Source organism: Phoenix dactylifera, chromosome 6, assembly GCF_051530095.1.
Source record: "Phoenix dactylifera cultivar Ajwa chromosome 6, Ajwa_hap1_PhDact_Kaust_v1.1, whole genome shotgun sequence".
Lineage (NCBI taxonomy): Eukaryota > Viridiplantae > Streptophyta > Magnoliopsida > Arecales > Arecaceae > Phoenix > Phoenix dactylifera.
In genome coordinates, this window is record NC_143195.1 from 26,572,371 (window position 1) to 26,589,270 (window position 16,900).

At 37.1% G+C, this 16,900-nt stretch overlaps 1 protein-coding gene across 11 annotated transcripts; it reads right to left on the reverse strand.

Moving 5' to 3' along the window:
• Window positions 1-5,404: 5,404 nt before the first annotated feature.
• Window positions 5,405-15,481, reverse strand: LOC103703567 (protein KINESIN LIGHT CHAIN-RELATED 2-like). Of its 11 annotated transcripts, none has more exons than XR_603461.6 (5): window positions 13,732-15,473; window positions 7,048-7,265; window positions 6,168-6,224; window positions 5,892-6,084; window positions 5,405-5,782 (listed from the first exon to the last, which is right to left on the reverse strand). XR_603461.6 is itself a non-coding variant. In XM_008786474.6 (3 exons), exons 1-2 carry the CDS (start codon window positions 15,402-15,404, stop codon window positions 7,085-7,087), a joined length of 1,854 nt encoding a protein of 617 aa, XP_008784696.5. In that variant the 5' UTR covers window positions 15,405-15,473; the 3' UTR covers window positions 5,405-5,782; window positions 7,048-7,084. The 11 variants fall into 11 exon arrangements, 4 of the variants coding, with proteins under 4 accessions (XP_008784696.5, XP_088579618.2, XP_088579616.2 ...); XR_016395755.1 differs by having other exon boundaries at window positions 7,048-7,330; XR_016395754.1 differs by lacking the exon at window positions 6,168-6,224 and adding an exon at window positions 13,077-13,275.
• Window positions 15,482-16,900: the final 1,419 nt, after the last annotated feature.

The following is a 16,900-nucleotide window of genomic DNA, read 5'->3' on the forward strand; positions in this document are numbered from 1 at the left end:
TGGTGGGAGAAGAAATGAGCGTCGTTGTGATCATTCACTAATTCTAGAAAAATGGATTTCTCAAAAAAAATCTAATTAAAGATAATGGAAAGATGATCTCCAGCAAACACATAGTGGTTTCTTTGTTAATTAATAGAAATGGTTGTTTAGTGCGGTATTTACTGATGAATGCACAATTGAAGTTATCATGAAGATCTTGCAGAATGGATGTTCATATTGATTATTGAGTAACAATGCATTTAAGGTATCAGAAAAAAAAAGCTAAAAGTTTCCAATCCCCCCATAAAAAAAAGGAGCTTACATACAAAAGATAGGAGCATGAGGATGAATTTTCACCAGCCAAGTCAACGATTGAAGAGGTTATCATATTTGCTTAATTTGGTGGTCAATTGTTCCTTATTTGGGCACTCCAATTGGGGATATATATACACATTGATAGTGATGGAGAGGACCATATATTTTCCTTTTATAGCCATAGTTTAATGAAATCGTGCATGGAAACAATCAAGAGATTGAATTGGATGGGAGGCATTTATTTTCAATAAAAAATATATTGACGACGAGGTTTGAATTGGTAAGTCAATTCCCTAAATCATATAGTACTGCATATATTGTTCATTACTTTAGGCTCTAGGATTAAACAAAGCAAGTTATTTATACCATATCTTACAATGAAAGGGGATGCAAATATTCATAGTGTTTGTCTGTTTTTTATGAGTAATATTTATATTGTTTATCATGTAGGGATGTATAGTAACAATGGATTTGTTGCTACCCATAAGAATGATTTTTCTGGCTCGTGAATTTCCTGGCTTGAAGGGTTTTTTTTTTTTCTTGGAAAATTTGCCAATGGTCGAACGAATGAACTTATGTAATTGCCCCTTGCCATTGGTTTGCCTGATAGTTTTGTGCGCGCGCGCGTGCATGTATGTATTGGTGGGTGGGAGAATGAATGGATAATGCCAGGAGCGGCTCAATATATTTGGAGGTCTAAGGTCATTTTGCTTTAGAGATCTTTTCTGCAGTGGGTCGGACTAAGGCAAACTCACAAGAAGATTTTTTTTCTTTCCATTTTGTTTTTAAGGCCTTTTCTGCGGTGGGCCTTCTTTGGGCCGGAGCCTTAGGCGATCGCCTAAGTCGCCTGAGGATTGGGCAGCCCTGGATAATGTCTAATAATAATAGATAGAACTGGATGCATCGTGGCTTCCAACATATATATATATATATATATATATATATATATATACACACACTAACTCAAAGTATCTCGAGGTTAATTTGTCAAAACAATTGCGATCAGTATTCTGGAAGGTGGTAGTGTAGGCCCTTATAAGCTACTCACCATCTTTCTTGGTGCAAAAGTCTTGTACAGTTGTTCTTGTTATCATCGTTCATGTCATCATTGTTGTTGTTTAGTGTCGTTGTTGTTATTACCATTATAATTTATTTGGTCTTTATAATGCTTGACCTCCTAGCAGCATTTAGGTGTTCACTGGGCTAGGTTGATGAAGAAGAGTTTGGTCAAGTCAGGCATTTACATATGGGGAGTGTTGGATGAAAAGGTTAAGCTAAGCTAAGCTAGTGAGTTTCCATAAAACCATACACTCATCTTATTTACATAATTATATCAAAGCAGAGGAGTCTTTTTTTTTAATTTTATTTTTGAACTAAAGAACCAAAAGCAATGAAATTGCTGAAATTGTTTCCATGCAAGCAATAGTATTTGGTCTATCTCTTTATTTTAGCTTCGAAAAACAAGAGAGGCACTTTCTAGGAATTACTTATCTAGACAACATGGAAGGAAACACTTTCTAATGTTTGAAGGCTGAAACTTTTAGGGTGAGTGCAACAATTATGCTATAACTCAATCTATAATACTTTCTCTTAAAAATTATTCTTTTTGCAACTGTTCTAATGAATAGACAATTGTTGTCTTTACAGGAAAGTCAAAACATTAGAAGTCTTCTTTGGGAGGAGAACTAATAGTTATTGGATTCTACTACTTAAAAATGGATTAAAAAAAAGTTTGGCTTTTTTATAGATTTTCCACGTGCAACTTTTGATGATTAGCGTACTATAATTGACACTATGATTAAATAGATAAAATACTTGACATGAGATTGACCTAGAATAGTATTTTCCACTAATTTGATGAAAATAACATTATATAAATTCTCTATTAAATGACCCTAAGATCCTGTGTCTTTACTGCAATTTAGAGGCAACTAGCTAGGTGCATCAATCCTATAGCAATTACTATAATGGTATAATGCCGATTTTTTTTAAAAAAAACTATACATTCTAAATAATAGAGTTTTATATATTATACAACAGAAAATCCTAATGCTCAACGTGTTCGAATTGGATTTCGAAGCCTCTCATATTGCATTTTTAAATGAAAAAAAAGGAATGGGAGGCAAGTGCATGCTGGATCTGAAGCCCTTCACTTAAAACCAATACATCTATCATTATATTATTTTTATTATGTAACAGCAAATAAAAGTTTTGTGAGAATGTATTTCTAATAAAAGAAGGAAATTAGCATGGTTTTTGGCTTGGCCAAGCTCCTCTCATGCACACTGCGCATGCAAAGATTAATCCAATGATGCATAAATGGAGGATCATTAGCTTTAGTATATGAAAATAACTATACAAAGATATTATTGAATGAAAAAAGAAAAAAAGCTAATTGAAGATCTTACAAAGAAGACGACAAGTTAGACACTTCCATGGCAAACCGGGCACGCAAGGAAGCTCGTGGGGACACCAAGCACGTGCCGCAAAAAGGAAAGAGACGAGAAGGTGATGGGATAGCGACACGTGCGCTCCTATACGTTACTTCCCCCGGGACGATGCATGAATCCATGCTGTGGATTTTAACTACTTTGTACGTTACCCCAATGATGTGGAAGCTTGGTCATAACTCATGTCTCACAGGAGAATAGGAAATGGTGGCCAAGGATTTGAAGGTGGGCAAGAAAATGGCAGACAATGCTCTCAAAAGAATCTTGTAGTGCTGGTGGTCACGCTTGGACCAGGCTGTGAGCTAACCAAGCTAAGATTGGATCATAGATCATGGTAAACAAGAAAATGAAACCCACAAGTTAAATAGAGTTGAGAATCAATTGAAGTCCGATCCTGATCAACAATATATTAGCAGTAATTAATTGTAACTTGCTCAAGAAAGAGGTCAGTTATCCATAAGCAAAACTAACTCGAAAACAGTTAGGTTAGGTTGGGTTGGACCGGGTTTTGGTAGGGTTGCATTTGGAATTGGATTTTGAGCATAAGTCTCCATTTTTCTTTGAGATAGGTTTATGAATTGAGCAATGTTATAAGATTTGAACTTCGATTTGGATTGGGTTGAGTTAGCCAAGCTTCTAACTTAAAAATAAAGTTCGCCCTAGACTGATCCAATTTGGTTTAGATGTTGGGCCAACCAAACTCAAACTATTGGTGAGAAACAAAATGAAGTCATTGCTCAATTTGTTTGTGATATCACAAAATTCAATTTACTTTTCTAGCTATTATGTTCTCTTTTAAGCAAAAGTAGCAGGATCTCAAATTTTTCGACCATGAAAGCAATTAAGTTAGGTTAGATTGGATTGGGCTTGATAGGATTGCATTTGAATAGGATTCTGATCACGAATCTACACCATGCTTTGACCTAGGTTTATGAATTGGAAGCTTGTTGTGGAAATACATGTGATGTTCTAAGATTTGGACTTATGTTTGCATTGGATTAGCTTGCCCAAGCTAGAAGCAAAGTTCACCCTAGACCGGTCCAATTTAGTTACATATTGGACCAACCAAACTCAAACTATTGGTAAGCAACCATATGAAGTCATTGGTTAATTTGTTTTTCACATCACAAGATTCATTTTATTTTTCTAGGTAATATGTTCTCTTTTATTTATTTATTTATTTCTTTATTTTTGTTGGACGGGGTGTACTGATGGCTGTAAATGACATATATTAATCTAATGAATTTATCTACCTATGGTCCAAATCTGAAGCATTGCAGGTGCAAAATATGGCCAAGACAATTGTAGAATTGTAGTTGTTCGCCGTCTGTAGACAGAAGATGTCCGAAAGGAGCTACACCTTCTCACTAATCTTCGAATATCGTCGAGCAATGACTGCCCGCCCATCTCGCTGTGCTGGCCTCGAACTCTCTCGATCACCGTGTCTGAGTCTCCTTCGAGGTGAATACATACCACACCCAGAGTATAAAAGAGCAATTGCTTCAAAACGACCAACTAATTCCAGATAAAAGAGACCAATCATAGGAACACCTGGGCCCCCACTTTGATGTCACCTTCACCTATTAGACCATGTTCTTTGTCAAAATGGTCCCTCCCGGGATGTTGATGACAACGCTTGGTACGTAATTGATCATGTTTCATGGAATAGGAATCGAAGAATGGAAAATCAATTGAAATTCGATAACTTGACGAACAAGGCGCAAAGAGAAACTTGGATCTTGAAAGAAGGGAAAAAACCTAATAATGTCAAGGTTTGGGATTTGAAGTCTAATTTAAGCTTAATATAACATGTGCTTTTTCCTCCAAGGAAACTTCTGGGTTCTTTCCCTTGGGATGAGAAGTAAAAGAAGGTGGTATGGGCTAGCGAACAAAAAGCTGATACCAACATTAAATGGGAGAAAAAGGAGGCTTACTATAACATGTGTTTCTTCCTCCAAGGAAACTTCTGGGTTCTTCCCTTGGGATAAGAAGTAAAAGGTGTTATGGGCTAGCGAACAAAAAGCTGGGTGTTATGGACTTCCCTTGGAAGTCCCTTTTTACCAGCTTAAATGATCGGGTGGGCTAACCATTGAAGTGGTGTGAGAAGGGTGATGGAGGTTGGCGAGCGTCTTAGAAGATAATAAGAAGAGTCAAAATTAGTTGAGAATTGCACATAGAAAGAGTCTAAATTTTAATGCAATATTCTAGGATTTAAGTTACAAAAGAAAGAGTATTGCAATAAGTGATTGCTAAACCAATGATTAGATTTTCTACCAAGGGATGAGAGACCATGAGGCAACTGAATATATGCATCAATTCTTAAATTACCAAGCCCTTGGTACAGTTCACAGTGTTGGAGTAGAACCTCCAATTAGGAATGGAGAGAGGACACAATACGGCTGATTGCATGAGAATTTAATATGGACTGCGGACACCAAATTATTTTTCTTCAGCATCATCTGAGTGATTCACTCTAAATGTAGTCGATTAACAAGGATGAGAAAACTTTGCTATTTGGGTAGAGAAACCAAGTCTTCTGATTAAAATACAGGAAGACCTGTTATAAAATCAAGTTTTCACATGATATAACAGCCAGCAACTTCTTAGTCAACCGTAATCACATAACTTGTGTCTCTGATGAACTCCCAAAGTCATCCACAGAAATCAGCAAACGATAACAAAGCTTCATTTAGTTTGTCACAATGGGAAATTTTAAGAAGCAACATGGAGACTAATACATAATTAACCCCTGTAAAGCAACACTGCAAACAAGAGTAAAAAAATTACATAGCCTTAAAATCTGTATTATAGAAAGATTATATCTAGTTTGATTTCAGAAGGATAAGAAATATGAGTACACCACCACAGGCTCTCTTGGAAACACCAGCACCAGTCAGAACCTGCAGGTAAGTGACTGTTCAACCACATGGGGGTGTCTTGAGTTGGAGAAGCACAGAGCTCCAGACATAAGAAACTCTTATTTGTATCCACTCCAGTGCCTTGGATGACAGAGGAGGTAACTCATCCATGAACATCACCTGCACATTGCTAAATCCATGAGATGCACCTCCCTTAAGGATTCCTATTCATGAACCAATCTCTTGAACCTTTCTTCTGAGTAATAAATTAAATTAACAAGAAACTTACAAATGGACATATATATCATTCTCATAATACACCTTTTCCCGGTCTCTATAGTCCATCGATTCTTCAATATGTCCACTTCGGCATTGAAGCCGAGTTGGATGGAGTTCAGGTTTCAGACGCATGTTGGGTATTGGCTGGCATCGCATCTGCTCAAGAAAGCCGGGTGTTGGCCCCTATTGGGCACCATCTCCACCTGTCAATAAAATCCTTCTTACTAATAATTTATATAATTGATATTCATGGTTTTCTCTTAGTCACTCTTCAAATAAATCATACCAAAGAGATCCATCTCAATCGTCCCTTAAAATGGTGTCATGCTCTTTAGTTGTAAACCTAGAACCAACCGTCACCTATTAGTAATCTCTCTAAATACAAATATAGCAAAGACTGACATCATTAAGAGGAAGTCCAACCACCAAGACTCATGGGTAATAGCATGACATACCCCCTGCTTTGTGAGACTAATTTCAATTTAGTGGCCGCCGGCCTATGGGTAGCAATAATATGTACATCATTCTCCATGAAATTGGGTAAAAGTTTTGTTTGCATATAAATGTTATTATTCAAGACGATAATGCCAAGTGTTCTTAACAAGCTTCCTTTCTCGTTTTTTAGTCAGAAAATTCAGCGAGCAATTTGGATGCTCAGCTTATACCAGGTGCAGAGTCTGCACCATAAAATATAGGCGTGAAGTGTCAACTACAAACTGTTGGACCCCCCACACTAGCTGACAACTGCCCATGCCTAACAACCACACCAATTCATGGTCGAGAGGACATACAGTAAAGACATCTAAAATACAGATCCTAATAACATTTAAGGATTATAAAGAAGAAGACAATAGTATGGTTTAGTTATCATTTTCTGGCAGAACTTAGCCACTAGCTCTAAGGCCCTAACAAAAATACAAGGGACTTCCAAAATTGAATTTTTTTCATCGTATGTATATGGCATGGGTGAATTCTCTAAACTGTTCCACTACAAGAACACTCATCAGTTATCATGTAAAGTTTCTCGTTGGAACATGAGAAAGGAAAGAATGGCTAAATGAACTGTCAGGTTTTCAATAATTAACGAATTTGTATTTGCAGAAACAGAAACACAAATATCACACAGGCATTGAAACCACCAATTCTTCAAAACATACAAAACATACCTTACAATAAGGTTGCACAAGTTTGAAATGTATAATATCACTTTTGTGGAGGCAGGGGGAGAGTGTTTGCAGGAAAAACAGCGGATGGTGATCCCTGGGCCTTTTTTTTCAGCTGCTCAAGAAGCCGGTGAGCCTCTCTCAGTTCATCTCTAGCACCCGGCCCATGGTTTTCCCATGCATCTGCAACTTGTTGTTGGAACTCCATTGCAAGAGAAAAGCTGCACTTTGAAGTAGATGATGTTATCAACCATATTATTTATCCCAAATGTAAAAGAGAAATGACCTGCATAACGAGTGTAACATATTTTAGACATACAGTTACTGTCGAGTGCTTCTTTAGACAAAGAAAACAAAATTCTTTTGTACCATAAAGCTATGAATTCACAAAACGCTTTTGAGACAATTCTCAGCAGTTTGCAAAATGGAAGAATCAATTTAATTCGAAATTAATAGGATAGCCTTTCATGGGAAACTAGAGATTAATAAACAAAAGATTTTGTATCTCTTTAAATTTAAGATGTTGTCTTGATTTACAAGAGGGAAAGAAAATCTATGTGGATCCAATACAGTGATTGAAAGTATCGGTGGCCTTTCGTGAAGCTAGAGAACAAACAAAAGTTTGACAGTTAATCTCCTCTAGAATAGCAGCTTTCTATGAGATCAAAAATACTTTGCAATCTAGAGACATGAGATATCAAAGATATGTCTGTTGATATTGTAGCTAAAAGATTTCTAAGTAACATATACTGACTTCAAGGTAAGAAATAATTTTATTGCTTTCCATATGCATATGAATCTTCAAAGGAATGGTTGTCAACTCCAGTCATGCATTAACCTATTGTTTGTAATATGCCAAAAACATTTGACAAAAAAAATACAGCTCATCAAGTTCCATGAGTATCATAACTTCTAGTCAGGAAAACCCTCGAATTTGTTTGCAATATGGAAACTTCAGGGAGAAGGAAAACAAAAAAATGGAGGTCAAAATAAGGGTTCATTTGAAATACTCCATATCATGATCTATTTTTTCTTTTTTTCAAATTACACGCTATAATTTTATACAAGTAGGTGTTTGGTTGCATAGTGAAAATTCAGATAATCCATGAAACACGAGATTTACAATTTCCACCTGAGTAGAAGATTCCAGGTTCATGACTCTGCCTACCTTTCACCTTATAGATCTCCATTTTTGAACTTTCTCTTTGTCATAAGCAAACATTTACTATAATATCTTCAATCTCAAAATTCAAAGTTTCGAACCAAAGATATAATAATGATTTGGAAAAAATAAAAACTAGTAATTGTAGCCTAAACAATGGGCAGCATAAACCTAGTTGAAGAATCTTTCTTTTTCTTTTATGAAAAGAAAAAGAATCTAACTGGAAAAAAAAGCTGGACAAATCTAGTCATAAGAATCTAACTGGAAAAAATGGCAAATAAGCCACATGCTAATAGATTTTATATGCAAACAGAAGTAGGAAAATTTCTGTTGTTATAAAGGTAGGCAATACAAAGAAAAGGAATATGGAAGTACAAATATGTCAATAGGCATACTTCACCACGCTTCAGCCATTTTCATTTCTTCATGTTTCTCAACAGTCAAAATTAGTTTTACTTTATGAAGATTATGAATAAATAGCACCAAAACTGTGGTCCAGTTTCGGCGCAGACAGAAATCAGTAGTGACATAACCAAGTATATATTAATACAAGCTAGTGTACTGCCAATATAATTGATTCCCATTACACTACATCACCAAAACTTAGAGTTTGCAAAGCAACTTCGATTAGCAATTTGCAAAAGCCGCTAGAAATTTATACATCATACTAACATAATTGCCTACCTCGTAAATAAAGAGGGAGTTTTTGAAACTAAATAAAACAAGCTAGCATATACTTATGATTCTTTTATTGAAACTAAATAAAACATGATGAGTTCATGCTTGACAGTTTTGACCCCACCCTCTGAACCACTAATGGTATTTGATATGTTCCTTTTTATTGTACCAAGGATAGATTACGCAAAATGCATTCATGACTCCAGCTAGTCTTGTTGGATCCAAAACCACCTTTTAGTCATATGAAAATTTTTTAAGCATTACAAGTTTAGTTAAATAATGAATAATTATCAAGCTATTATTGAAGATTTATAAAACTGGAGAAGGCTCAAACTTAAACTACCATTCCATTAACATAGTCAAGAAATAACAACAAAGAAATAATACCCCACTTCAAGAAATGAATGCACGAACAGCATGCAACATGTCTACACATGTGCGAGCACATACTGTGTGTGCATGCAAACACACACATGCACACACAGCATGTGCTTGCATGTGTGGAGAGAGAGATTGCTTAGTCACAAGGATCTGAGAAAGAGAATATGATAAGGAGGTCTGCACAAACCACATTGAGCTTAACCAAGGAGCAGCATCTGGGTATTGAACAACTAGTCTAAATATAAATCTCTTCATCCTCAGCCTTTGTGAACAATTCCATTATGCACCATTGTCAATATAAAATTAACAAGAAAATCATTATGCATTGAACAGAAAAATTTAATATAATCAATGATGCTCCTACATAGCCAGCAAGCCAAGTCCAACTCCAGAACCTGCTTTTCAAATTTTCAAAAGCATAAATTTCAAAAAGAGGTTATATCCTCCATGAGTGCTCATGCTTTTGGATCCTTTATCATTCCTAGGTAACTCTCTCTTCTCTATCCCCTTCCTCTCTCAGAGGGCATTCATCATCTTTACCCATATCATGTCAACCAGCAGTCATTTACTTGATCCTCTACTACCTAATGCTAAAGCTATTTATAAAAACTGTCTTGAAGTCTCCCACAAATCCACCTGAAATCATAGCTTGCCTTCTTCCCTCTATTCTATCCAAAAACAGAGAGACCTTGGAGGGTCACACTTGACCGTTTGAGCTTGAACCGTGTAACCTATATGCCTGTAAGGTACCCTACTCAGCCTTTTAGTTCTCAAAGCCTCTCATTTGCCAAAAGTTTCCTTTGCCAATTATTTGGCCCTATAAGGTTAAGGGATGCCATCTGGATGAGAATTAGTCATATACTGCCTTAATGGATGACACCTTGATTCATAAAGATAGCCCTACATAAATGGAATGAAGTTGATTAGCCAAGGTTAACCACATCAAAAGTCACCACCACGATAAGAACTATCGATTCACTTACATGTATTTACTGTTTTCTCTTTTTTTTTCCCAACTGATACAAAATTTTCAACTATGTTATTGCCTTACAAAATATTCCATTAAGTACATAGAGATCAGTCAAGATTCCAAAAGCATATATACACATCATCCACCCACCTTTTTTACTATATAATCAATCCCTTCAATTTTATTCTACTGCATTATATCAACCACTTGATGTTGACTCATGTGCAAAAAAGAAAGTTTATATAAGACATTTTTTTGAGGTATTAGGGTATCTTCATAACCCCCTAGTAGCCAGACTGATTAATGTAGTAAGCACATGAGTTGGCAATAGCCAATCACACATAAGTATTACAGAGGAAGTCATCCAAACTTTCAAATTAATCAACATGGATATAATCGCCATCCTTGAAAGTTTATCCACAAAAAGGAAGAAATGATGCCTGCTCTCGTTTGTTGGGAAAATGTTGGACATGATCATTTTGAAGATTTAGCCATGTTATGCGAGATACTTATACAGCAACCTGTTTGTTTAATAGCTTTTACGCTGATAAAGTTTGGCCAACAGATAATGGAGCTTAGATGTTAAACTTACAGAAGTTGATAAACCACATCCAAGAAACAAGTAGTGGATCTCAGAAACAAACTAGATGGATTAGAATGAGAAATTTATTAGTGAACCACTAGGTTGAAGATATGTTCAGTCTATAAAATAATTCTTGAGGCAAATGTAATCACAAAGAATGTTGAACATTGCAGTTGCACATGAATCTACGTTCATGTCAATCTTAAAGAATACTTTAGATGATACAGCCATAAGAGACCTAGCCTCCGGCTAATGGCTTGAGTTTTGGTATAGCAATTTTATTTGCCCATTATTCAGTAAGCCAAGCCAACAATAACAAAGGTCATGAATGAAGAACTCAATATACAACAAAAGAGGCCTGGTTTGCATAAAAATAGTAGGCAGTTTGATAGTTTTGCAACAGCAACATCTTGGAAGATCAGTGTCCAATAAGGGGCATCAGTTCTGTTGAGAACACAAGTAGTTTTTGCATATTTTCATATGAAATTGTATGAAAATCCAAATTTTGCAGCTTTATGAAGTCTTCTGCTATGGAAAGTCTGGGCTTAAGTAAATAATTGGAACAGAACTGAGTTCAGAACTAGAGGATACTTTCTTCTTGCAAGCTTCATATAGACAAAAGGTTCTAAGAGTTTTAACTTTTCTTCTCATTTGAAGTCTTGAGTTGATGAGACGCCAAGCAACTCTTCGGTGGAGCAAATCCATTGTACTATTGTGAATAAGAATGAGCTTAGCTGGTTTCCAAGAACCAGCTATTATTTTCAATTTGGACTTTAGCTGGTTTCCTACAGGCTTAAATCTGTAATTGAGAAAAGAGGTTTTGGAGATTTGCAAATTGATCACCTTATTATCAATTTGTGAATCCCAATAAAGATTTTCAGCACCAAAGCAATTCCCTTCCTATGGAAAAACAAAAAATTACTGAAGAAACGGCCTTGGTTTTCTTGACATATGATTATGCCATGGACCATCCAATGATGACAACATAGGTGAGTTCAATCCAAGCATCACTACTAGGCTCAACGAGACAAATCACAAAATATTAAGCATTGAGAATAAAAATCTAATATTAGAAAAGGAAAGATAAAAAAATACCAAAAAAAGATGTAAGTTAAGGGGCAAAAACAAAAGCAGCAGTATTTTGTCCATTCATGTGTATGGATGTAGGCCCTGAAACCTTAGGCAGCTCAAGTGTTATATGAGCCCTGTATTGGGTTATGGATATGACAAAATGCTTCCAATGGTTGTTCATGTGCACGGACATTAGCCACAGAAACCTTTAGTAGCTCAAATCATGTATTGGCTACAGTAAGGGTAAAAGAAATACTGAGTTCACATGACCTCTTTATGGGTGGAAACCGGTTCCAAATTCCAGATGTTCAAAGAATGATTCCTGTGATGATGAGGTCAGAGCATAGGTATCAAACATCACATATGAAACCTTCACCAACATGGTCTCCATATAGTAATTCTAAGCATGAGGTAGAGTATATGGACAGTTGATGTTGGTAGCTGGTGATTCAATCACCAAAGCAAAATGGCTGGGTTGATATATGGACCAACGAGTGATAGCTCCAAGAATGTGTGCTTTGAAGTTGCCGATTTTTACAACAAACTGAAATTCATAACATATCCAGATTCAATTATGGCCTATGGAGATTAGTACAATTGGTACAATTGATAGAAGAGGAAAAACGTCAAATTTTTGAAGGCCAAAACAAAGGGATCAGCATGTCTATAGTGGTACAATATGGCAATTGGTTGCATAGAAAAAGATGAAAATTGGGCATCTGCAACAAGATGAAAATCAATATGAACAAACAGTTTCTTCCAGCTAACTAAACTTCAAAATGGAAAAAGAAAAGTTGATTGGAGGACCACAAAGAACTCTACAAGTTGACTTTTCGTAATTTTGTACATTAGACTGCAGCTTCCAAAGTGATGGTTTTGCAATGCTAGTCTATGGGCAAAAACATCCAAAAGGTATCACAATGTCGAAGCATTATTTAAAGAAATATATCAATTCACTCTCAGAATTGAGAATTATTTGCATAATTAAGCTTCTAGGAAAGAACATTTCAAGGTGCATACCAAACTGCTCAACCTTCGCCAAGTATTCCATGTAGCTCTTTTTATGATGATATCTCATGCATGAGTAGAAAGGACAGCAACCATAAGAATTCTAACTTGCTACTCATGATCTAATGAAAGAGAATAACATCATCTTTGTACTTCAAAATGGACATGAAAAGACTTACATGTTTCATGTGCAGAGGTGTGTGGTGGTTTGTCCTAGTAGAAATAGCAACTCTCTGAAAAAGGAGCAAGAACAAGAATCTGAAAAGAAAACAGATCGCTGACCGGAGTGGGAGAAGAAAATTCATGTTTCTTTAGAAAGAGGGTGTATTATGGTGGGAGATCACCACAGATATTATCGATGGGAGCAAACCCTTGACCCTGACCACAAAGCATCATATAATCTATATCAGCTTAGCCCCATCATAAACACTAAAAAAAGGTTGAAAACTACCATTACAACTGAATATCTTGCATTACAACTGAACATTTTTTTTCTTCTACCAAATCATTAACCTAAAGCTGCATGGTGTTTTGAGGCCTATAAGCACCAATAATAAGTTCTTATCTAGTTTGTCATGGCCGCAGTAAAGAACATATATAGGAGGTCAGATACAAATATTTGTCAAACGAGTACACAAACAAATTTTATGGTTGAAGTTAACCATCAAGGATTCCATATGTACCTTTAAGACAATTGACTTTGATGTATCTAGATACCCCAAAGTCAATCATAGACCTTAGTATCAAAACTATAATAAGTTATGGCTACTACGAAATTACCATAAAATCTAAAAAACAAAAGTGTTTAAGTCGAACAATGAGATGAACATGTACCTTCCCATGGCTCCATATGCATTTGCAAGGCATTGACATGTATCTATTGAATCCTCATGGTATGGCCCAAATGAGAAATCAATGATGTCCTTTGCAAGTGCTAGCATCTTCACAGCCGACTGCGGCTGGTCCATCTCCAGGTATGCCTGTCCCAAATGCTTATAGACAAAACCCAACCCAAAATGCTTTGGACCAAAACAGTTCTTCAGCTTCTCTATTGCACTTTCCAAATATGGAACAGCCTGGGGCACTCTTTTTGTCACAAGAAGCAACCACCCCATCCTTGCCATGATGCTCCCCTCAAGGTGCTGCTCCTGTGGAAGCTTTTCAAGCATTGCAAGGGTCCGTTTCATTAAAGATAGAGCGGTCTCAAATTCATTCATTGTCTCATACAACATAGCTATATCTGCATATGCCTCAGCAACCTTTGCAGGAGAGGCTGAATCTTTCGTGTCGAGAATACCACAAGCAATCTCCAAACACCTCCTCGAGTCCCCAAACTTCTCTTGGCAACACAAGGCTTTTGCCATAGAGACAAAAACGAATGCCCGAGTCTCACTCTCCTTTTCAGACCACTGAATCGCTCTTTTAAGAGTGTTCATTGCCTCATCCACCCTACCCAATGCAATTTGAATATTAGCCACGTTGATTTCCACCTCAAGCAATTCAGTATCCAATCCTGAACTCTCCAAGACTCTCCTTGAGAGCTCGTTCTGCTTCAACGCTTCCTCATTCTTCCCCAAACTAGTATATATAATCCCAAGAAGCTGCCGAACCTGGACCACCTCTGCAGAATCCACCCCAAATTGGGCCTCATAAATCTCCAACGCCTTCAAACACAACGGCAAGGCCTCCTTAAAATCCAACACTACCGTGCAAGCCTCCGCCAAATGCTTATAGGCAGTGCCCAATTCCAGACTACTATGCTCCAAGATCGATTTTTTAAGCTCTAGAGACTTTCGGAGGTTGAGCAAAGCCTCCCTTCTTCGGCCCATTGCCGTCTTCGTACTCGCAAGCTGGAGCTGGACGGCGATGCTCACCAACCAACCTTCAGAATCACTGCAACTTCCAAATTGCAGCCTTTCAAGAATCTCATCAGCCGCGTTCAATGACTCCAAGCTATCGTCGAACCGCTCGAGCTTGCAAGCGATCGAGCCCATCAAACGAAGGGCTTTCACGACCGAGAGCGACCATCCCCCATCCCTCTTCTCGAAAATCTTCAGAGCTCTAAGGGCAAAGTCGAGAGCTTTATCGGCTTCCTCGAAGCCTGGGGATTCTAGGCGCTCGCCCACCATCAGGCAGGCCGCACCGAGCCTCTCGTCGCTCTCGTCAAGAGAGGATTCCATGTCTTTGAAGGCAGCGAGGAGTTCCTCTGAGGTGGTGGCGGATTCGAGGGCTTCTCGGAGCCTGGATGCTCCGAGCTCTGGATGGCGATTGGGGAGAGGAGTGGAGATTAGGGAAAGGGTTTGGTTGGCGCGATGCGGGGGAAATTTCGAGAACGGATGGGGGTTGGGGAGGAGAGGGTGGGAATTCGAGGTGGGGTTGAGATGGGGAGGAGAGAGAAGGGATTGGCGTCGGGGAGAGAGGTGAGAGAAGAGATTTGCGAGGAGATTTCGAGAAGAGAGGTTGGATTCGGTGATGGCAGATAGGAGAGAGGAAGAAGCCCTCCTCATGGCTCGGAGGAGGGAGGAGGGAGGAGGGAGGAGGGAGGAGGGCTATTCTGCGACGAGACTCCGAAGCGCAAAACCCTTTACAAACCCAAGAGGGACGTTAACAGGACCGGGTCCGGACCGGAACAGGCGTCCAAAAAATTACTTATTTTTTAATCTGCATTATTTTCAAATTACTTATTTTTTAAATATAAAAATATAAATTTTTATTCTTATTTTATTTTTATTTTTTTTAAAAAAAATATATTTAATATAGTTAGTTATTTTAAAAATATTAAATTATTGATAGTGCCCAAAATAGCAATAGTAGCGGCGAAAATAGTGGAAGCTATGGAGGTGACGGTGGTGGCTGTGATGTATGGGGTATTGATGATATGGTGGTGGCGGTAATGATGGCAGTGTAGGCGGGTTGTAGAGTTGATAGTAGCAATAGTTGTACCGGTGCTGGCAATGATGATTACAATATAGGTGATGGAGACAATGTAGTGACAATGGCCATGAAAATGCAAACTATAGTAGTAATGATAGAGAGCTAGTAGTGGTGGAAACAGTGATTGTAATTACAGCAATAGCAACAATGATAGCGGTAATGTCGATAATGGCAATGAAAAACATAAGTTTCTTATTTTTTAAAATAGTTGAATGGGAGGTAGTTAAATGGTACTAATGTTCGTAAATGTTTCCACATTGAATGTGGCATTTTGAGTTCATCTCTTATGCCCCAAATAATCTTTCGAGTTTTCGCATATTGCACTTTGGAACTTATGAATATCACAAATAAAATTATCCCTTATCACTTTGTATAAATCAATCTAAAATCATCTAAATATATTGTAAAGACAACCTTAAGTTAAGCTGTGTTAAGAGAACTTGGTGAAGCTATTACTATAGATATTAGGGAGTGACTATCCTATATTTTACGACAAAAGAACCTTAAAAAAAGGGAGATAATTAATTCCAGGTCCCTCCATGGACTGTGCTATAATTTTTAATCTCTAATGACCAAAGCTATAACACCCAATCTAATAATTGCAAGTTTTATAACTCCAAGTCCCTATCTACTTTCTCTAAGTCTAAAATTACTAATATACTCCTTTCCACTTTATTTCCTCTCCCTCTTCCGTATCTTCTTCAACCTTTCCATCCCAACCCATTTACCACACCTACCGCTAAATAAATATATAAAAACAATGCATCATTCGTGGTATATTAAGTGCACACACGTATCTAGTAATTGTATATTATATTATCTTAACTATACATTATGGTATATTAACTGTGTATTGGGATATATTAAGTGTGTACAATGACATATTAAGTGTATACATGTATCTAATAACTGTGTACTATGGATATTAGTGTGGACTGTCTTATATTAATTATGTACCATGGTATATTAAATGTGTATTGTAGTATATTAAGTATGTATTGTGGTATATTAACTATGTATTGTGATATATTAAGTGTGTACATGTATCTAGTAACTGTATACATGGGGA

Coding starts and splice junctions, on each gene's coding strand:
- LOC103703567 (XM_008786474.6), bottom strand. CDS start 15,404: ATGAGGAGGGCTTCTTCCTCTCTCCTATCTGCCATCACCGAATCCAAC. Junction 7,266..13,731: donor GCATATGGAGCCATGGGAAG/GTACATGTTCAT, acceptor TTCAAAGTGCAG/CTTTTCTCTTGCAATGGAGT.